Genomic DNA, 21,656 nt, shown 5'->3' with positions numbered 1-21,656 from the left:
GGCGATTAGATGGAGAGAGTGACAGGGAGTGGGGGGGGGAATGGGATTAGGATGAATGGGTCTGGTGGTGGTGGTGGGGAATGAGGGGGTGTACCTGCCGATGGTCTGTTTCTGGAAGTTTCTGTGGGTGAGGGAATGACACTATGGGGGAGGCTCCTCTCTGTGCACACGCAAGGGGTTTTTTCTCTTGGGGGGGGTGTACCTGCCGATCGCCTGCTTCTGGAAGTTTCTGTGGGGGTTGTGTGTGTGTGTGTGTGAAAGAGAGAGTGAGGGGGGGTACGTGTGGGGGGGTCTGTGTAAGGGGGTGTGGGGGTCTGTGTGGGGGGGCGCGGGGGTCTGTGTGAGGGGGGCTAGGTCTGTGAGACGGGGGGGGGGCGGCGGCGGTCTGTGTGGGGATGGCCGGGGCCTGCGCGATGGGAGGGGGGGCGGGGGTCTGTGTGGGGATGGCCGGGGCCTGCGCGATGGGAGGGGGGGGGGCGGGGGTCTGAGCGAGGGGGGTTGGTGGCAGTCTGTGAGGGGTTCTCTGGGGGGGGGGGGGGGGGGGTCTGTGTGATGGCGGGTGGTTGTGTACCTGCTGATCGCCTGCTTCTGGAAGTTTCGGGGAGGGAGGGTGTCTCTCACTATGGGGGATGTCAGTGCGAGGGAGGAGTGTCTCTGTGTGAGGGTGGGGGGGTGTGAACCTGCCGCTGGCCTGCTTCTAAAAGTTTCTGTGGGGGTTGGGGTTGTGGGGGGGGGGGGAGGTGTCTCTGTGAGAGGATGAGTGGGATGTCTGTGTGTGGGGGCGAGTGAGGGGTTCTGACAGGGGGGGTTGTGGGGTGTACCTGCCAATGGCCTGCTTCTGGAAGGGTGGGGCGCACGTGAGAGAGGAGGGGGTGCGTGAGGGCAGGGGAGCACGGGTGGGAGTGAGAGTGTGGGGGTTCCGCGAGGGGTGGCGCGCGAGGGGGGTGTGTGTGTGAGGGGGGGAGGGGTGCGTGTGAGGGTGTGTGTGTGTGTGTGTGTGTGTGTGTGTGTGTGTGGGGGGGGGGGGGAGAGGGGGTGCGTGGGGTGGCTGTGTGAGGGGGCGTGTGTGTGTGAGGGGGCGTGTGTGTGTGAGGGGGCGTGTGTGTGTGGGGGTGTGTGTGTGAGGGGGTGTGTGTGTGAGAGAGGGGTGTGTGTGTGAGAGAGGGGTGTGTGTGAGGCTCTGTTTGTGGTGTCTGTGTGTGAGGGAGTCTGCGTGTGAGGGGTCTGCGTGTGAGGGGGGGGTCTGTGTGTGTGAGGGTGTGTGTGTGAGGGGTCTGTGTGTGAGGGGTCTGTGTGTGAGGGGTCTGTGTGGGGGTCTGTGTGTGGGTGGGTCTGTGTGTGGGTGTGTGTGTCAGGATCTGTGTGTGTGGGTCTGTGTGTGGGTGTGTGTGTGGGTGTGTGTGAGGGTGTGGGGGGGGTGTGTGTGGGGGTGTGTGTGGGGGTGTGTGTGGGGGTGTGTGTGGGGGTGGGGGTGTGTGTGGGGGTGGGGGTGTGTGGGGGGTCTGTGTGAGAGTCTGTGTGTGGGTGTGTCTGTGTGTGTGTGTGGGTTGGTGTGTGTCTGTGTGAGGGTGTGTGTGTGTGAGGGTGTGTCTGTGTGTGTGTGTGTCTGTGTGAGGGTGTGTGTGTGTGGGTGTGTGTGGGTCGGTGTGTGTCTGTGTGAGGGTGTGTGTGTGGGTGTGTGTGTGTGTGGGTGTTGTGTGTGGGTGTTGTGTGGGGGTCGGTCTGTGTGTGGGTCTGTGTGAGGGTGTGTGTGTGTGGGTGTTGTGTGTGTGTGTGAGGGTGTGTGTCTGTGTGAGGGTGTGTGTACCTGCCGATGGCCTGTTTCTGGATGACGGGCCCCGCTCCCCGCTCCTCGAGTTTCCTGATGACGGAGGCGAGTGTGAGGTTGGCGCTCCTCAGCTCCGGGTCCTTGCTGAGGTCCAGGGTGCGGCTGTAAGGAGGTTCATTCAGGTAGCGGTTCAGGGATGAGCGGATGCTGATCAGGGAGGACTTGCTGTACACCTGGCCGCTCTTGGAGCGGGCCTCGGCGTAGAAGGAGCGCAGCGCCCGGCACAGCTCCTCCTTGCCCAGCAGCTCGAAGTCGGCCGGCTGCTCCTTCTCGCTCAGGTACTCCCGGAAAATCTTCACCGCGTACCGGGTGGCCAGCCGGGTGTTCTCGCTCAGGCCCAGGCCCAGGCTCAGGCCCAGGCCCGCCCCGGGCACCCGGGCAGCCGCCAGCTCCGACACCATCTCCCCCTCCTCCTCCTCACCCCGCCCCCGGTCCCCCCTCCGCCGCCGACGCCGTAACTCAGGCACACCGGGCAGGCCGCCCTCCGACACCGGGACCCGGACCCGGACCGCCGCCGCCTCCTGCCCGCTCGCCGGCATCACACCATCATCACCGGCTCACAGCGGGGGAGGGGAGGGAGCATGCGCGGGATTGGGGGCGGGGGGACAGTGTGTGTGGGGGGGGGGGGGGGGGGGGAGAGTGTGTGTGTGGGGGGGGGGGAGAGTGTGTGTGTGGGGGGGGTGGGGAGAGTGAGTGGGGGGGGAGAGAGTGTGTGTGGGGGGGGGGGGAGAGTGTGTGTGTGTGTGGGGGGGGGGAGAGTGTGTGTGTGGGGGGGGGAGAGTGTGTGTGTGGGGGGGGAGAGAGAGTGTGTGTGGGGGGGACAGTGGTGTGGGGGGGGGGGGGGACAGTGTGTGTGGGGGGGGGGGACAGTGAGTGTGGGGGGGGGGGGACAGTGAGTGTGGGGGGGGGGGGACAGTGAGTGTGGGGGGGGGGGACAGTGAGTGTGGGGGGGGGGACAGTGAGTGTGTGGGGGGGGGGACAGTGAGTGTGGGGGGGGGACAGTGAGTGGGGGGTGGGGGGGGACAGTGAGTGGGGGGTGGGGGGGGACAGTGAGTGGGGGGGGAGAGAGTGAGTGGGGGGGGAGAGTGTGTGGGGGGGGAGTGTGTGTGTGTGGGGGGGGAGTGTGTGTGTGTGGGGGGGGGAGAGTGTGTGGGGGGGGAGGAGAGTGTGTGTGTGGGGGGGGAGTGTGTGTGTGTGGGGGGGAGAGTGTGGGGGGAGAGGAGTGTGGGGAGAGGAGTGTGGGGGGGAGGGGAGAGGAGTGTGGGGGGGAGGGGAGAGGAGTGTGGGGGGGAGGGGAGAGTAGGGGGGAGAGTGTGGGGGGAGGGGGAGAGTAGGGGGGAGAGTGTGGGGGGAGGGGAGAGTGTGTGGGGGGAGGGGAGAGTAGGGGGGGAGAGTGTGGGGGGAGGGGAGAGTGGGGGGGGAGAGTGGGGGGGAGGGGAGAGTAGGGGGGAGGAGTGGGGGGGGAGGGGAGAGTAGGGGGGAGAGTGGGGGGAGGGGGGAGAGTGGGGGGGGGGGAGAGTGTGGGGTGGGGGGGAGAGTGGGGGGAGAGTGGGGGGGAGAGGAGAGTGGGGGAGAGAGTGTGGGGGGGGAGAGTGGGGGAGAGGGTGTGGGGGGGAGAGTGGGGGAGAGAGTGTGGGGGGGGGAGAGTGGGGGGGAGAGGAGAGTGGGGGGGGAGAGTGTGGGGGGAGAGTGTGGGGTGGGGGGGAGAGTGGGAGGGGAGTGTGGGGGGAGGGGAGTGTGGGGGGAGGGGACAGTGTGGGGGGGAGGGGAGAGTGGGGGGCAGTGTGGGGGGGAATGTGAGGGAGGAGTGTGGGGGGGGGAGTGTGAGGGGAGAGTGTGGGGAATGGGGGGAGTGTGGGGAACGTGGAGGAGGAGTGTGGGGAACGTGGGGGAGGAGTGTGGGGAATGGGGGGGAGTGGGGGAATGTGGGGGGGGAGTGTGGGGAATGTGAGGGGGGAGTGTGGGGAATGGGGGGGAGTGTGAGGAGTAGGGGGAATGTGGGGGGGAGTGTGAGGAGTAGGGGGAATGTGGGGGGGGAGTGTGGGGAATGGGGGGGAGTGTGGGGAATGGGGGGGAGTGTGGGGAAAGGGGGGAGTGTGGGGAATAGGGGGAATGTGGGGGTGTGTGTGGGGGATTATGGGGAATGTGGGGGGGTGTGTGGAGAATGTGGGGGGGGAGTGTGGGGAACGTGGGGGGGGAGTGTGGGGGGAATGTGGGGGGAGTGTGGGGAATGTGAGGGGGGAGTATGGGGAATGTGGGGGGGGGGTGTGGGGAATGTGGGGAGTGTGGGGAACGTGGGGGGGGAGTGTGGGGGAGTATGGGGAATGGGGGTGTATGGGGAATGTGGGGGGGTGGGGAATGGGGGGAGTGTGGGGAGTATGGGGAACGTGGGGGGGGGAGTGTGGGGAACGTGGGGGAGGAGTGTGGGGAACGTGGGGGAGGAGTGTGGGGAACGTGGGGGGAATGGGGGGAGTGTGGGGAATGTGGGGGGGGAGTGTGGGGAATGGGGGGGAGTGTGAGGAGTAGGGGGAATGTGGGGGGAGTGTGGGGAATGGGGGGAGTGTGGGGAATGGGGGGGGAGTGTGGGGAATAGGGGGAATGTGGGGGTGTGTGTGGAGAATGTGGGGGGGGAGTGTGGGGGGGAGTGTGGGGAGTGTGGGGGTGGGGGTGGGGAACGTGGGGGGGAATGTGGGGGGAGTATGGGGAATGTGTGGGGAATGTGGGGGGAGTGTGGGGAATGTGAGGGGGGAGTATGGGGAATGTGGGGGGGGGAGTATGGGGAATGTGGGGGGGGAGTATGGGGAATGTGGGGGGGGAGTGTGGGGAATGTGGGGGGAGTGTGGGGAGTATGGGGAATGTGGGGGGGGTGGGGAATGGGGGGGAGTGTGGAGAATGGGGGGGAGTGTGGGGAGTATGGGGAATGGGGGGGGGGGTGTGTGGGGGCGAGAGGAGTGTGGGGGGGAGGGGAGAGGAGTGTGGGGGAGGAGTGTAGGGGGGGAGAGGAGTGTGGGGGGGAGGGGAGAGTGTGGGGGGAGGGGGGAGAGTGTGGGGGAGAGTGTGGGGGGGGGTAGAGTGGGGGGGAGTGTGGGGGGAGAGGAGAGTGTGGGGGGAGAGGAGAGTGTGGGGGAGAGTGTGGGGGGAGGGGAGAGTGTGGGGGAGAGTGTGGGGGGGAGGGGAGAGTGTGGGGGAGAGTGTGGGGGGAGGGGTGAAGGGGGAGAGTGTGGGGGGAGGGGGAGAGTGGGGGGAGAGTGTGGGGGGAGGGGAGAGTAGGGGGGAGAGTGGGGGGAGGGGAGAGTGGGGGGGGAGAGGGGGGGAGGGGAGAGTGGGGGAGGGGAGAGTGGGGGGGAGGGGGGGAGAGTGGGGGGAGGGGAGAGTGGGGGGGAGTGGGGGGAGAGGAGAGTCGGGGAGAGAGTGTGGGGGGAGGGGAGAGTGGGGGGGGAGAGTGTGGGGGGAGAGTGGGAGGGGAGTGTGGGGGGAGGGGACAGTGTGGGGGGGAGGGGAGAGTGGGGGGGAATGTGAGGGAGGAGTGTGGGGGGGGAGTGTGAGGGGAGAGTGTGGGGAGTGTGGGGAATGGGGGGAGTGTGGGGAACGTGGGGGAGGAGTGTGGGGAACGTGGGGGAGGAGTGTGGGGAATGTGGGGGGGGAGTGTGGGGAATGTGGGGAGTGTGGGGAATGTGGGGGGGAGTGTGGGGAGTATGGGGAATGGGGGTGTATGGGGAATGTGGGGGGGTGGGGAATGGGGGGAGTGTGGAGAATGGGGGGGAGTGTGGGGAGTATGGGGAATGTGGGGGGGGGAGTGTGGGGGCGAGAGGAGTGTGGGGGGGGAGGGGAGAGGAGTGTGGGGGAGGAGTGTAGGGGGGGAGAGGAGTGTGTGGGGGGAGGGGAGAGTGTGGGGGGAGGGGAGAGTGTGGGGGAGAGTGTGGGGGGAGGGTTAGAGTGGGGGGGAGTGTGGGGGGAGAGGAGAGTGTGAGGGGAGAGGAGAGTGTGGGGGAGGGGGGAGAGTGTGGGGGAGAGTGTGGGGGGAGGGGAGAGTGTGGGGGGAGGGGAGAGTAGGGGGGAGAGTGTGGGGGGAGGGGAGAGTAGGGGGGAGAGTGTGGGGGGAGGGGAGAGTAGGGGGGAGAGTGTGGGGGGAGGGGAGAGTAGGGGGGAGAGTGTGGGGGGAGGGGAGAGTAGGGGGGAGAGTGTGGGGGGAGGGGAGAGTGGGGGGGAGAGTGTGGGGGGAGGGGAGAGTAGGGGGGAGAGTGGGGGGAGGGGAGAGTGGGGGGGGAGAGGGGGGGAGGGGAGAGTGGGGGAGGGGAGAGTGGGGGGGGGAGGGGGGGAGAGTGGGGGGGAGAGGAGAGTCGGGGAGAGAGTGTGGGGGGAGGGGAGAGTGGGGGGGGAGAGTGTGGGGGGGAGAGTGGGAGGGGAGTGTGGGGGGAGGGGACAGTGTGGGGGGGAGGGGAGAGTGGGGGGGAATGTGAGGGAGGAGTGTGGGGGGGGAGTGTGAGGGGAGAGTGTGGGGAATGGGGGAGTGTGGGGAATGGGGGGAGTGTGGGGAACGTGGGGGAGGAGTGTGGGGAACGTGGGGGGAATGGGGGGAGTGTGGGGAATGTGGGGGGGGGAGTGTGGGGAATGGGGGGGAGTGTGAGGAGTAGGGGGAATGTGGGGGGGAGTGTGGGGAATGGGGGGGAGTGTGGGGAATGGGGGGAGTGTGGGGAAAGGGGGGAGTGTGGGGAATAGGGGGAATGTGGGGGTGTGTGTGGGGGAGTATGGGGAATGTGGGGGTGTGTGTGGAGAATGTGGGGGGGGAGTGTGGGGAACGTGGGGGGGAGTGTGGGGGTGGGTGTGGGGAACGTGGGGGGGAATGTGGGGGGAGTATGGGGAATGTGGGGGGAGTGTGGGGAATGTGGGGGGGAGTATGGGGAATGTGGGGGGGGGAGTGTGGGGAATGTGGGGGGGGAGTGTGGGGAACGTGGGGGGGAGTGTGGGGAGTATGGGGAATGTGGGGGGGGTGGGGAATGGGGGGAGTGTGGAGAATGGGGGGAATGTGGGGGGGGAGTATGGGGAATGTGGGGGGGGAGTATGGGGAATGTGGGGGGGGGAGTGTGGGGAATGTGGGGGGGGAGTGTGGGGAATGTGGGGGGGGGGGAGTGTGGGGACTATGGGGAATGTGGGGGAGGAGTGTGAGGAGTATGGGGAATGTGAGGGGGGAGTGTGGGGAATGGGGGAAGAGTGTGGGGAGTATGGGGAATGTGGGGGGGAGTGTGGGGAATGAGGGGGGAGTGTGAGGAGTATGGGGAATGTGAGGGGGGAGTGTGGGGAATGGGGGAGAGTGTGGGGAGTGTGGGGAGTATGGGGAATGTGGGGGAGGAGTGTGGGGAGTATGGGGAATGTGAGGGGGGAGTGTGGGGAATGGGGGGAGTGTGGGGAATGAGGGGGGAGTGTGAGGAGTATGGGGAATGTGAGGGGGGAGTGTGGGGAATGGGGGAAGAGTGTGGGGAGTATGGGGAATGTGGGGGAGGGGTGTGGGGGGAGTGTGGGGAATGTGGGAGAGGGGAGTATGGGGAATGTGGGAGAGGGGAGTATGGGGAATGTGGGGGAGGGGAGTATGGGGAGTTTGGAGAGGGGAGTATGGGGAGTGTGTGGGAGGGGAGTGTTGTGTGGGGAAGACAGTGTGGGGAGTGTGGGAGAGGGGAATATGGGAGTGTGGGGGAGGGGTGTATGGGGGAGGGAAGTATGGGGTGTGTGGGGAAGGGGAGTATGGGGTGTGTGGGGAAGGGGAGTATGGGGAGTGTGGGGAAGGGGAGTATGGGGAGTGTGGTAGAGGGGAGTATGGGGGAGAGGAGTATGGGGAGTGTGGAGGAGGGGAGTGTGGGCAAGGGGAGTGTGGGGAGTGTGGTAGAGGGGAGTATGGGGAGTGTGGAGGAGGGGAGTGTGGAGGAGGGGAGTGTGGGAGAGGGGAGTATGGGGGAGTGTGGAGGAGGGGGGAATGGGGGAGGGGAGTGGGGGGGAGGGGAGTGAAATATGGGGCGTGTGGGGGAGTGTGGAAGAGGGGAGTATGGGGGGGGCGAAGGGGGGAATTGGAGCGGGGTTGGGGAAGGGGGGAGATGCGGGAGATGGAAATAGCAGAGGGCAATGGCGGACATGACAGATGGGGGTGAGGGTCATGGCAGAGGGGTTGGGGAAGGGGGAGTGGGGAGACGGGAAGAGTGGGTTGGGGGAGGAAGGGATGACGAAAGGTGGGAGGGGAGAGGGGGATGATGAGAGTGGCAGGAGGGGATGGGAGGGGGTGGGTTGAGGGGAGAGGAGGGTGGTGAGGTGAGGGGAGGGGGGAGATGGGGGTGTGTGGGGGAGGGGGAGAGGAGATGGTGGGATGGGGTAGATGGGGGAATGGAAAGTGTGGGTGGAAAGGGGGGATGGGTGAGGGGAGGTGGTGAGATGGGGAGGGAGGAGGGTGGGGGGAATGGGGAAGGGAAGGTGGGTTGAGAGGTGGGAAGGGGGAAAATGGAGGAGTAAGGTGGAGGGGGAATGGTTGATGGGAGGGGAGGGGGATTGATGGAGATGGGGAGGCAGGGAGGGGAGGTGGAGATGAGATGGGGTTAGTTGGATATGGGGAAGGGAGATGGGAGGGGTAGGGTGAGAGGAGATGAAGGGTGGGGGAGGGAGGAAGGTGAGGCCAAGTGGGAGGGGAGGGGTATGAGGGGAGGGTGAAGGGAGTGGAGCGGGGGGGGGGGGGGATAACGGGGGAGGGTGGAGATAGGATGGATAGAGGGAGGAAGAGAGTTGGGGTAGGTATGGGAGGTATCTGGAGGAGCGGGTAGGAGGGGGAGGTGGGAATTTGGGGGAGATGGGAGGAAAAGGGGAGATGGGGGAGCTGGGGAAATCAGGGGAGGAGGGAAGATGGGGGTTGATGGAGGGAGGGAGAAGAAGGGAGATGAGGGAAGATGGTAGGTAAGGAGGGAGGGGAGATGAGGGAAAGAGGAGATGGGAGGGAAGGGGTGATTGGAAGGAAAGGTTGGGTAGGCAAGATGGGAAGGAGGGAAATGGGGAGATGGGGAGAGATAAGGAGGAGGGAAGATGAGGCGAGAAAGGAAGGAAGGAGGGGAGATGGGGAGGGAAGAGTGAGGGAAGATGGGGGTAAGGGGAGGGAGGGAAGGGGAAATGTGGGGAGGAAAGGGGTGGGGAGATGGGGGCAGGGAAGAGGAGGGGAGATGGGGGCAGGAAGGTGGAGAGTAGATGGGGAGAGGAAATGGGGGAGGAAAGGGGAGGGGAGGGAAAATGGGGGGAGGAAAAGGGAGATGGGTGGAGGGAAGAGGAGGGGAGATGGTGAAGGGGAGGGGATGTGGATGGAGGGAAGAGGAGGGGAGATGGGGGTGAGGGAAGAGGAGGGGAGATGGTGAAGGAGAGGGGATGTGGATGGAGGGAAGAGGAGGGGAGATGGGGGTGAGGGAAGGGGAGATGGGGTGAGGGAAGAGTTGGGGAGATGGGCGTTGGGGAGATGGGGGGAGGGGAAGGGAGGGGGAGAACCAGAGATGGGGGAGGGAAGGGTGAGGAGAGATGGGGAGGGAAGGGGGAGGAGAGATGGGGAGATGGGAAGGGAAGGGGGAGTGGAGATGGCGGGGGAGGGAAGGGGAGTGGAGATGGGCGGAGGGAAGGGGAGGGGAGATGGGGGAATGGAAGGGGGAGTGGAGGTGGAATGGAAGGAGAGAAGGGAGATTTGTCGGCTGGAGGGGAAATGATGGAGGGAACTGGAAGGGAGATTGTGGGGAAGTGGAGATGGAGGAGGGCAGGAGCAAGGGGAACTGGGGGAGGGAAGGAGTGGCGGGAAGTTGGAGAGGGTAAAACGGGCCGGCAAGTGGGAGGGGAGGGATGGAGGATGGGATACCATCATGGACAGATGCATCTGCATCTGGCAGATTGGTAATGATGAGCTCAAGTCTGTAATTCCCTCTTGTTGGTCCCCTCACCGAGAGACAGTCGAGTAGCTGTGTCCTTTAAGACTTGACTAGCTCGGTCAGTAATGCCACCGCCAAGCCACTCTTGGTGGTGAGCATTCAAATGCCCCATCCAGATGACATTCTGTGCCTTTGCCCCAATCAATGCTTCCTCTAATTGTTCAACATGCGGGAGTATTGTTTCATCAGCTGAGGGAGGATGGCACATGGTAATCAGCAGGAAGTTTCCTTGCCCTTGTTTCACCTGGAGCCAGGAGACCTCATGGTTTCTGGCCTTAATACCTGTATTAACAACTCAGGAATGGTGATACAGTTCTCTGGGATGTAGTCATAGTGATGGGACTGCATCTTCCACAAAAGAACAGTTTGTAATTGACTAGACTAAGAGACAGCTGTCCCAGTTTGGCATTAGACTTCGCAGGTTTGACAGGACTGTTTCTGTCATTGTTGTTTCTGGTGTCTTAGTCAATGCCAAATGGTTCCTTTGTTGAGATGTTTTGAATGGTTTGATTCAACCACTATAAACTGAATGTTGGTAGGCCATTCGAGAGGGTATTTCAGAATACATGATCAAAAAAATGATATATTTCATTGCAACAGTGAGCCATTGAACATTCAGTCACATTAAGGATCTGGAGTCACATGTAGACCAGACCGGGTAAGGATGGCAGATTTACTTCCCTAAAGGACATTAGTGAACCAGATGGGATTTTATGTTATAGAGGTTTATAAAATCATGAGGGGCATGGATAGGATAAATAGGCAAAGACTCTTTCCTGGGATGGGGGAGTCCAGAACTAGAGGGCATAGGTTTAGGGTGAGAGGGGAAAGATATATAAAAGGGACCTAAGCGGCAACTTTATCACACAGAGGGTGGTGCGTGTATGGAATGAGCTGCCAGAGGAAGTGGTGGAGGCTGGTACAATTGCAACATTTAAGAGGCATCTGGATGGGTATATGAATAGGAAGGGTTTGGAGGGATATGGGCCGGGTGCTGGCAGGTGGGACTAGATTGGGTTGGGATAACTTGGCAAAAGTGAGAACTGAAAATGTGTTGCTGGTCAAAGCACAGCAGGTCAGGCAGCATCCAAGGAACAGGAAATTCAACGTTTCGGGCCAGAGCCCTTCATCTGGCTCTGGCCCGAAACGTCGAATTTCCCGTTCCTTGGATGCTGCCTGACCTGCTGTGCTTTGACCAGCAACACATTTTCAGCTCTGATCTCCAGCATCTGCAGACCTCACTTTTTACCCAAAAGTGAGGACTGCAGATGCTGGAAACCAGAGTCTAGATTAGAGTGGTGCTAGAAAAGCACAGCAGGTCAAACAGCATCCTGATGAAGGGCTTTTGCCCGAAATGTCGATTTTCCTGCTCCTCAGATGCTGCCTGACCTGTGCTTTTCCAGCACCACTCTAATCTAGACTCTGGGTTGGGAATATCTGGTTGGCATGGATGGGTTGGACTGAAGGGTCCGTTTCCAGGCTGTATATCTCTATGACTCTAATTGGCAATGAATTAATGGTAATCATTAGAATGTTTATCCGGGATTTTTTTTAGTTTAATTTATATTCTGCTACATGCTGTGGTGGGATTCGAACCAGCAACTCCGTAACATTTCACTATTTTTTGTTGTGTTTCTAATCCAATAACAATGCTACTAGGCCATCATTGCCTCTATAATGACAGTATGAATAATAAAGATGTAAGAATGTAAGTACTTGTTACAAATTTGGATCTTCGAGTAAAAAGTGAGGTCTGCAGATGCTGGAGATCACAGCTGCAAATGTGTTGCTGGTCAAAGCACAGCAGGCCAGGCAGCATCTCAGGAATAGAGAATTCAACGTTTCGAGCATAAGCCCTTCATCAGGAATAAGAGAGAGAGAGCCAAGCAGGCTAAGATAAAAGGTAGGGAGGAGGGACTAGGGGGAGGGGCGATGGAGGTGGGATAGGTGGAAGGAGGTCAAGGTGAGGGTGATAGGCCGGAGTGGGGTGGGGGCGGAGAGGTCAGGAAGGAGATTGCAGGTTAGGAGGGCGGTGCTGAGTTGAGGGAACCGACTGAGACAAGGTGGGGGGAGGGGAAATGAGGAAGCTGGAGAAATCTGAATTCATACCTTGTGGTTGGAGGGTTCCCAGGCGGAAGATGAGGCGCTCCTCCTCCAGCCGTCGTGTAGTTGTGTTCTGCCGGTGGAGGAGTCCAAGGACCTGCATGTCCTCGGTGGAGTGGGAGGGAGAGTTAAAGTGTTGAGCCACGGGGTGATTGGGTTGGTTGGTTCGGGCGGCCCAGAGGTGTTCTCTGAAGCGTTCCGCAAGTAAGCGGCCTGTCTCACCAATATAGAGGAGGTCACATCGGGTGCAGCGGATGCAATAGATGATGTGTGTGGAGGTACAGGTGAACTTGTGGCGGATATGGAAGGATCCCTTGGGGCCTTGGAGGGAAGTGAGTGTGGAGGTGTGGGTGCAAGTTTTACATTTCCTGCGGTTGCAGGGGAAGGTGCCGGGGGTGGAGGTTGGGTTGGTGGGGGGTGTGGATCTGACAAGGGAGTCACGAAGGGAGTGGTCCTTGCGGAACGCTGATAGGGGAGGGGAGGGAAATATATCCTTGGTGGTGGGGTCCGTTTGGAGGTGGCGGAAATGGCGGCGGATCGACTGACTCCCACAGCTACCTGGACTACACCTCCTCCCACCCTGCCCCCTGTAAAAACGCCATCCCATATTCCCAATTCCTTCGTCTCCGCCGCATCTGCTCCCAGGAGGACCAATTCCAACACCGCACAGCCCAGATGGCCTCCTTCTTCAAGGACCGCAGATTCCCCCCAGACGTGATCGACGATGCCCTCCACCGCATCTCCTCCACTTCCCGCTCCTCCGCCCTTGAGCCCGCTCCTCCAACCGCCACCAAGACAGAACCCCACTGGTTCTCACCTACCACCCCACCAACCTGCACATACAACGTATCATCCGCCGCCATTTCCGCCACCTCCAAACGGACCCCACCACCAAGGATATATTTCCCTCCCCTCCCCTATCAGCGTTCCGCAAGGACCACTCCCTTCGTGACTCCCTTGTCAGATCCACACCCCCCCACCAACCCAACCTCCACCCCCGGCACCTTCCCCTGCAACGCAGGAAATGTAAAACTTGCACCCACACCTCCACACTCACTTCCCTCCAAGGCCCCAAGGGATCCTTCCATATCCGCCACAAGTTCACCTGTACCTCCACACACATCATCTATTGCATCCGCTGCACCCGATGTGGCCTCCTCTATATTGGTGAGACAGGCCGCTTACTTGCGGAACGCTTCAGAGAACACCTCTGGGCCGCCCGAACCAACCAACCCAATCACCCGTGGCTCAACACTTTAACTCCCCCTCCCACTCCACCGAGGACATGCAAGTCCTTGGACTCCTCCACCGGCAGAACACAACTACACGACGGCTGGAGGAGGAGCGCCTCATCTTCCGCCTGGGAACCCTCCAACCACAAGGTATGAATTCAGATTTCTCCAGCTTCCTCATTTCCCCTCCCCCCACCTTGTCTCAGTCGGTTCCCTCAACTCAGCACCGCCCTCCTAACCTGCAATCCTCTTCCTGACCTCTCCGCCCCCACCCCACTCCGGCCTATCACCCTCACCTTGACCTCCTTCCACCTATCCCACCTCCATCGCCCCTCCCCCTAGTCCCTCCTCCCTACCTTTTATCTCAGCCTGCTTGGCTCTCTCTCTCTTATTCCTGATGAAGGGCTTATGCTCGAAACGTCGAATTCTCTATTCCTGAGATGCTGCCTGGCCTGCTGTGCTTTGACCAGCAACACATTTGCAACAAATTTGGATCTATCACAGATACCGTTTCATAGTGTGTTTAATTCTTATTGGCTTTATATTCTTCCTCTTGTGGGCACTAATATGTACTGCTCATGAGTCAAAGTCCAACCAATATTTGCAAAAAAATTCATTGAGTGACAATAATAGAATCATCATTCAAAGCCAACAAATTTCATTCATAGAACATGTTTGACACAGTAAAACATCCCAAGCTGTTTAATATCATCGCAACAAAATCCAGGCCAACCAAGAATCCAGAAGATACCACATAACAGCCAAGAACTGTTTGTATCATGCCACAGCAATAAAACACGTCAAAAATAATACAATTGCCTCCTCCACCACATCTTGAACAGCTGAAAATGCATCACTATTGTATATTATCAATCTAAAAGCAGGTATGACATTATAATGTATTGGTTCCGTAATGATACATGACTCCATAGACAGCCACTGAACACATAGCAAGCAGCAATAGCGAACGTGGAAACTAATGACAAGGATGCAATGATTGCCAGGTGAATAAACCATTGCAATGTTTCCACATTAATATCCATACTTATGGCCCTGCAAATAGTTATGGTGTCATAGTCTTAACAATAAGTCATATTAGTCATTAAAAAAAGTATAATTCATTGCAATAGAGGATTTAATGTATTTCATATAATTTACAGAACAGAAACAACATGTTCACCCCACTGCTCTGAATTAGTGTTTATTTCCCACAAATATCGTCCCATTATTTAATTTTATTAGCGTAATCCTCTCCTGGAAGCAACTATCCAACCTGGCCTTAAATTCATCCACACCCATTCACCTCAACCAGTGGGAGTTAAATCTATATACTAACCACCGTGTTTATAACAGTTTCATTTGAATTGTATACTGGATTTCTTGGTGGCTATTTTTATTGATGGTCTTTAGACTTCTTTTAGATCAATCTTTTAGATTAGTTTAGGTTTGAGCCTGCACTCATTGGAGTTAAGAAGAATTAAGCCATCTTATTGAATCACAAATCTTAGGGTAGATGTGGAGAGATTGTTTCCCCTTGTGGGAGAGCTTAGGATTGGAAGGTATAATCTCAGCACAAGGGGTCGCACAATTAAGAGAGATGAGAAATCTCTTCTCAGAATCTTGGAATTCTTTATTCCACAGAAAAGGCTGAAATAGATTTGTATTCAGTAAAGGGAATTAATGGTTATGGGGAAAATGCAGGAAAGTGGACTTAAAGATCATCAGATGAGCCATGATCTCATTGAATATTGGAGCAAACCTGAAGGGCTGAATGGCCTACTTCAACATCTTTGCTATTAAAACCTTTCTTCTTTCTACTCCGCAGTCCTGGAATTATATTTGTAAATCTTATTTTTCAGTCTTTCCTGTGCCTCAGTATTAAAATGATAATGTAAATAATTGTTACAAATTTGGATCTACTGCAGATACATTTTCAATGATAGGAGTCATTTTCTAATGTAGACTAATCATTCTTGCTCTCATGAACAGAAACTTCCCCAGAAATACTTATAAAAAATCAGATTAATTATACAAAACATTTTCACTTTATTCTTTCATAGGATGTAACCATTGCTGGCCATTTATTAGCTAGCCCTACTTGCCCTAGAATGGATTAGTTTGCTTATCCATTTCAGAGGGTAGTTAAGAGCCAGCCACATTTCTATGGGTCTGGAGTCACATGTGGGCTGCCACTAACTAAGGACGCCAGACTTCCTTCTCTGAATGACATTAGTGAACTAGATGAGTTTATATGACAATCGACATGTGTAATATTCCAGAAATGAGCTCTCAGTTCCAAATTTTTAATCATTAAGTTTAACTTGCACCATCTGCCTTTGGAAGATTTGAATCCATGTCCCCAGATGGTAGTGTCCATGTGGACACATGGGAACACCACCCACCACCACGTACATGCCAGATATTCATGTGACTCAGTCAATGTGGTCTACCTCATACGCTGCAGGCAAGGATGCCCGAAGGCATGGTATAATGGTGGGACCATGCAGACGCTATGGCAACAGATGAATAGACACCGCACAACAATTGCCAGACAGGGATGTTCCTTCCCAGATGGGGAGCCTTTCAGCAGTCAAAGGCATTCAGCCTTGGATCTTTTGGGTAAACACCCTCCAAGGCAACCTTTGAGATACACAACAATGCAGAATCACCTAGCAGAAACTGATAGCCAAGTTCTGTACCCATAAAGCTGAACTCAACTGTGATCTTGAGTTCATTTCGTGATACATGTGACCCCACCACACTCTCCTATATCTGTAAAATTTTCCTTAGTATCCTGTTTTGACACCATCACCTTCATAACTCGTTATGATCTTTCTACCTTAATCAGCTTATACAGTTTTGGATTACTTGTTACTTTGGTTAGACCCTCTTATACCTATCATGCAACTGTTATATGTATCTTGTTATTCCAGCCATTTGGTGTGTCTTCAGCACAACCTTGTTTTTAATTTTTGTAATTATCTGCCCTAATAAATTTGATCATAGGTCATCCCTTCGCTTGCTATTCAGCTGTTGACACTTTACTCACACTGTCTGACACTTTTGATCACCCACAGAGATTTGTTATTCAGCATGTCGACACTCCACACACCATTTGTACACTCGTATGATCTCTCTGCCTATAAATTCTGTGCCTATGTGCTCCTTTTCACTTCACCTAATGAAGGAGCAGTGCTCCAAAAGCTTGTGATTTCAAATGAACTATTGGACAATAACCCAGTGTCTTGTGACTTCTGACCATGTCCACCCCAGTCCAACACCAGCACCTCCACCTTGTGAAAAAATTAAGATATAGAAGGTAATATATTGCAATGGATTAAGGATTAACTAACAGGTAGAGGGTGGGAGGAAACAGGTCATTATCATGTTGGCAGGTTGTGAACAGTGGGATACTGCAAGGATCAGTAACACCATAAACCATGGGAGCAGAAGTAGGCCATTCAGCCTACATTTCAACATTTCAACACCCCCTCCCACTCTGCCGAGGACATGGAGATTCTGGGCCTCCTTCACCGTCGCTCCCTCACCACCGGATGCCTGTAGGAAGAACGCCTCATCTTCCGCCTCGGAACACTTCAACCCCAGGGCATCAATGTGGACTTCAACAGCTTCCTCATGTTCCCTTCCCCCACCTCATCCTAGTTTCAAACTTCCAGCTCAGCACTGTCCCCATGACTTGTCCGGACTTGTCTGACCTGCCTAGCTCCTTTTCCACCTATCCACTTCACCCTCTCCTCCCTGACCTATCACCTTCATCTCCCCCCCCCCCCCCCACTCACCCATTGTACTCTATGCTACTTTCTCCCCACGCCCACTCTCCTCTAGCTTATCTCTCCACGCTTTCAAGCTCACTGCCTTTATTCCTGATGAAGGGCTTTTGCCCGAAACGTCGATTTTGCTGCTCATTGGATGCTGCCTGAACTGCTGTGCTCTTCCAGCACCACGGATCCATAATCTGGTTTCCAGCATCTGCAGTCATTGTTTTTACCTCATTCAGCCCATTGAATCTACTCACCATTTGATGAGATCAGGGTTGATCTGATAAACCTCAACTCCACTTTCATGCCTTTTCCCCATAACCCTCGACTCTCCTCACTGATTAAAAACCTGTCTGTCTCTGTCTTGACTATACTTAATGACTAGCCTCGACATCCCTCTGCGGTAAAGAATTCACTCCCCTCTGGGAGAAGAAATTCCTCCTCATGTCTGTCTTAAATAAGTCCATGAATAAGTACTTAGGTCCTAGATGTTCACTATTGTTATGAAGGTTCTTTGTGATTAATATTGCTTAGAGGATTTAAGTTTTGAAAGAGTGTGGAAACAGGAATTTATTTCAACTTTTATGGACGTACCTTTATGAAAGGTCCATGAATTTTCACTGTACATATCAGAGACCTTTATTTTAAATAAGGCTTCCTATAAATCACATGACTGCTGATAACTGCTTGCTTTACTGTAAACGTCACTGGACTTAGTTTTGAACAGTGACTGGCTAGGATATATTTTGTTTGATCTGGATCAGTTAGAGTAAAGCCAAACTAGGTTGGGTGGGTTGACCGTGCTAAATTACTCATAGTGTCCAGAGAAACTAGATGGATTAGCCATGGGAAATGCAGGGTTACAGGGTAGGCTGGGTCTGAGTGCTCTTTAGAAGAGTAATGTGGACTCAATGGGCTGAATGGCCTGCTTCCACACTGTGGGGATGCCAGGATTCAATAACCAGCTGAGTTAGAGGGAACCCTGCGAAGAACAAGCTGAATTGGAGGAAACCTTCATCAGAACAAGCAGACCAGCTGATCTCTCCTGTTTCTGAAATGAACCTTTGTTGAGCTCTGGGTGAAACATATTTGTTACTTTGAAAGAATAATTGAAGGAACATCTCAAAATTGTACTTCTTGAGCAAGTATGTCTTCAAGTTTTAAGAGACCTTTGTGCATGATTTCATACATGCCTGAACATCCTACACTATTGTTTTGCCTTCAAGACTAACTCTTTAACCAAAGTATTTTTTTTCTGAAAACCATCTCTGTTGAGAAACCTTTTATTACTCTGGAGACATTTAGAGGAATAAACATTTATACTTCTTTATTGCTGACTGTGTATGATCAAGTAAAAAGTGAGGTCTGCAGATGCTGGAGATCAGAGCTGAAAATGTGTTGCTGGTTAAAGCACAGCAGGTCAGGCAGCATCCAAGGAACAGGAAATTCGACGTTTCGGGCCAGAGCCCTTCATCAGGAACTGTGTATGATCCCCAATTATTGCACTTTTATTGAATATATTTTCTCTGATAGTAAACTCTTAATTGTGTTTATTAAGAAGCTTGATAGATTATTTATATGAAGTTTAAAATAAAATAAAGCTACTTAATTGCACATCTTGGTAACTGGGAAAAGCACTTTGTTTTATGTTGTGACCTAGAGAGTAGTGGGAATTGAGTGGTGGAGCATTCCCCAGCCTCAGTTAAAAAATATCCAATGATGAGGATGTAGAAACCCAATTTACTATTCCCAAACAGGAAGGTGACAAAAAGCCAGGTAGGAACATTTGTTCTGTGGAACACGCAAAATAACTGCAAGAGTATTGAGACAGACCTGAGTGGGTGAGTGGACAAGAACATGGCAGATGGAATATAACATGGAAAAATGTGGGATTATCCACTTTGAGAGAAAAAGCAAATGTGTAGATTATTTCTAAAATGCTAAGAGGTTAGAAAGTATAGATTTACAAAGTGATATATGTGTCCTATGAAGAGAGATTGGGGAATCTGGGCCTGTATCCAGAGTGTTGAAGGATGAGAGGTCATCTGAATAAAATCTACAAAATACTTAAAGGGATGGATGTAAGTCAGATGTTTCCATTGGTTGGGAGTCTCGAACGAGGAGACACAACTTAAAAACATGTCACTTAGGACAGAGGTGAGGGAAGATTTGTTTTACTCAGAGGGTTGTGAACCTTTGAAATTCTCTGCCCCAGGAACCTTTGGAAGCTCAGTCTTTGAATATGTTTAAAGTAGAGATTGGTAGATTCCTAAATACCAATGACATGAAAGGATATGGGGGTGAATGTAGGAAAAGGATATTCAAGGGGATGATAAGCCATGACCATATTGAATGGTGGGGCAGGCTTGATGGACTGAATGGGGAGAAAGTGAGGTCTGCAGATGCTGGAGAACTGATGGACTGAATGGGCTATTCCTGCGCCTATACTCCAATGTTAAAGTGACTAATTTTCTGAATCCTTTTATGAAAACACACTGAAAGGATACTAAAAGTGACAATGGAAACATCCCAAAGGAAAGGAAAATTTTAATGAAAATGTAAATTAATATAAGTATTTGTTATAAAAAAGTCTTACATTCAAGCATTGGCTACATTGCCTTATAAAGAAATACTTAGTTGGGTATAAAGTTCTTTGAGGCATTCTTAGCTGGTGAAAGATAGTATGTAAATGCTGGGCTTTATGTTCAGAGATTTCTGTTTTTAAAAGTACACAAAACTGATAGCAATCTGGGTTTTGACCCCACTTACATCTACGATTAATAAGGATGGCATTCTTTAATTTATGAACAGAGTGCACTCATTTGAAATTGCTTGATAGCTGCTAATTTTTCTCTGGCTAAAAGAGAACTTTGTAGAGACTCCTTTGATGACAGATTCAATCTTTTAGAGCTGATTGAGTTGACCTCACCTTGGATACTGTCAGGAATGGGACCTTCACTACTAGCCTCAGTACCCATAGGAAATTGTCATGGGATTGCAGAGCTGCTTGCTATCCAGTACCCCCTCACATGAAGCACATATGGATGAATTATAGACAGTACTGCGTTTGACAGTGATTCTTCAGATGTCCAAAGGACTGCTGCCAATTCTTTGACTTGCCATTACCCCACAAGCATGGGTGATTTAAAATTAAAACTTGTCACCTTGCAGCTTTCTCTGAATTTTGGGCACTGCTTGATTCTGCCGGACAGAAACTACAAGAGGCCCCATTAACATGTTTCAATGCCATATTGGGATGTTTTGGTATTCATTAAGAGATCATAGTTTTAGGAGAAGGGGTATCAGATTTAAAACAGATATGGGGAGGAATTACTTCTCTCAAAGGGTCGGGAGTCTGTGGAATTCACTCCCCCAGTGCATGGTGGACACTAAAAATGTTTGAGGAGGAGGTAAACAGATTTTTAATTTGTAACAAGTTGAAGAATTATGGAGAACGGGCGGGAAAGTGGATTTGAAACTGAGATGAGATCAGCCATGATTGTATTCAATGGCACAGCAGACTTCAGGGGCTGGTCAGGCAGCATCCAAAGAGCAGGAGAGTCGATGTTTCGAGCGTAAGACCTTCATCAAGAATGAGGCTTGTGCACTAAGGGGGCTTAGATATGAATGGGGGTGGGGGGAGAGGGGGTAGAGAGGCTGGGGAAAAGGGAGCTGGGAATGTGATAAATAGATGAAGGTGGGGGGGGGTGAAAGTGATAGGTCGGAGAGGAGGGTGGAGTGGATAGTGGGAAGGAGGTTGGACAGGTAGGACGGTTCAACAGGGCAGTGCTGAGTTGGAAGGGTGGATCTAGGATAAAGTGGGGGGGGGGGGAATGGAGATGAGGAAGCTGGTGAAATCCACATTGATCCAATGTGGTTGGCGGTCCCAAGGCAGAAGATGAGGCGTTCTTCCTCCAGTGGTGAGGGTTTGGTGATGGAGAGGCCCAGGACTTGCATGTCCTTGACGGAGTGGGAGGGGGAAGTTAAAGTGTTCAGCCACAGGATGGTGAGGTTTTTTAGCGCGTGTCCCACAGATGTTCTCTGAAACGTTCTGCAAGTTGGCGTCCTGTCTCCCCAATGTAGAGGAGACCACATTAGGAGCAACAGATGCAGTAGATGACTTGTGTGGAAGCACAGGTAGTTCTCTGTTGGATGTGGAAGGATCGTTGGGGCCTGGCATGGTGGGAAGTGGGGAGGAGGGGGGTGAATTGTGGACGCAGGTTTTGCAATTCCTGCGATGTCAGGGGAAGGGGGAGGGTGGGTTGGCGTGGGGTGTGGACCTAACAAGGGAGTTGTGGAGGGAATGGTCTCTCCGGAACACAGATAGGGGTCGGGAGGGAAATACATCCCTGGTGGTGGGGTTTGTTTGTCGGTGGTGGAAATGGCGGAGGATGATGCGATGTTCCTAGAGATTGGTTGGGTGGAGCCTCATTCCTGATGAAAGGCTTATGCTGGAAACATCGACTGTCCTGCTCCTCGGATGCTACCTGATCTGCTGTGCTTTTCCAGCACCTTCACTTGTTGACTCCGATCTCCAGAATCTGTAGTCCTCACTTTCTCCTGAGGGGCTGATCAGTTCTCTCTTGCTCTTAGTTTTAACATTGATGTTTCTTCAAAACCCATGACCTCCACAATCTCAAAGGACAGGGGCAGCAGTTACATGTGAGCACAAACACCTTCAAGTTCCCCTCTTAGCTACTCACCATCCCGACTTGGGTAAATATTAGAAGTTCCCTCACAGTTATTAGGTTAAAAATTTGAAACTACCCCTTCAAAAGCA

The 21,656-nt window shown here is 54.4% G+C and overlaps 1 protein-coding gene across 4 annotated transcripts in view; it reads right to left on the bottom strand.

Moving 5' to 3' along the window:
- Window positions 1–21,656, bottom strand: part of kctd1 (potassium channel tetramerization domain containing 1) — a 249,825-nt gene that overhangs the window by 71,658 nt on the left and 156,511 nt on the right. The window contains exon 1 of one of the 4 annotated variants that reach the window (XM_060823894.1): window positions 2,298–2,385. The exons of 1 other annotated variant lie outside the window; for it this stretch is intronic. Coding sequence is in view for 1 of the 3 variants with exons in the window: in XM_060823892.1 (XP_060679875.1) it covers window positions 1,808–2,229 (422 nt within the window). In the remaining 2 variants the exon portion in view is untranslated. Of the gene's footprint in view, window positions 1–1,807; window positions 2,239–2,297; window positions 2,386–21,656 lie in introns of those variants that run through there. 2 more of the 4 variants (XM_060823892.1, XM_060823895.1) reach the window with 2 other exon arrangements.

The sequence above is a fragment of the Hemiscyllium ocellatum genome, chromosome 4 (genome assembly GCF_020745735.1).
Source record: "Hemiscyllium ocellatum isolate sHemOce1 chromosome 4, sHemOce1.pat.X.cur, whole genome shotgun sequence".
In the NCBI taxonomy this organism is placed as follows: Eukaryota; Metazoa; Chordata; class Chondrichthyes; order Orectolobiformes; family Hemiscylliidae; genus Hemiscyllium; species Hemiscyllium ocellatum.
Note: the sequence above shows the minus strand (reverse complement) of the source record. Positions and strands in the feature narration are given on the sequence as shown.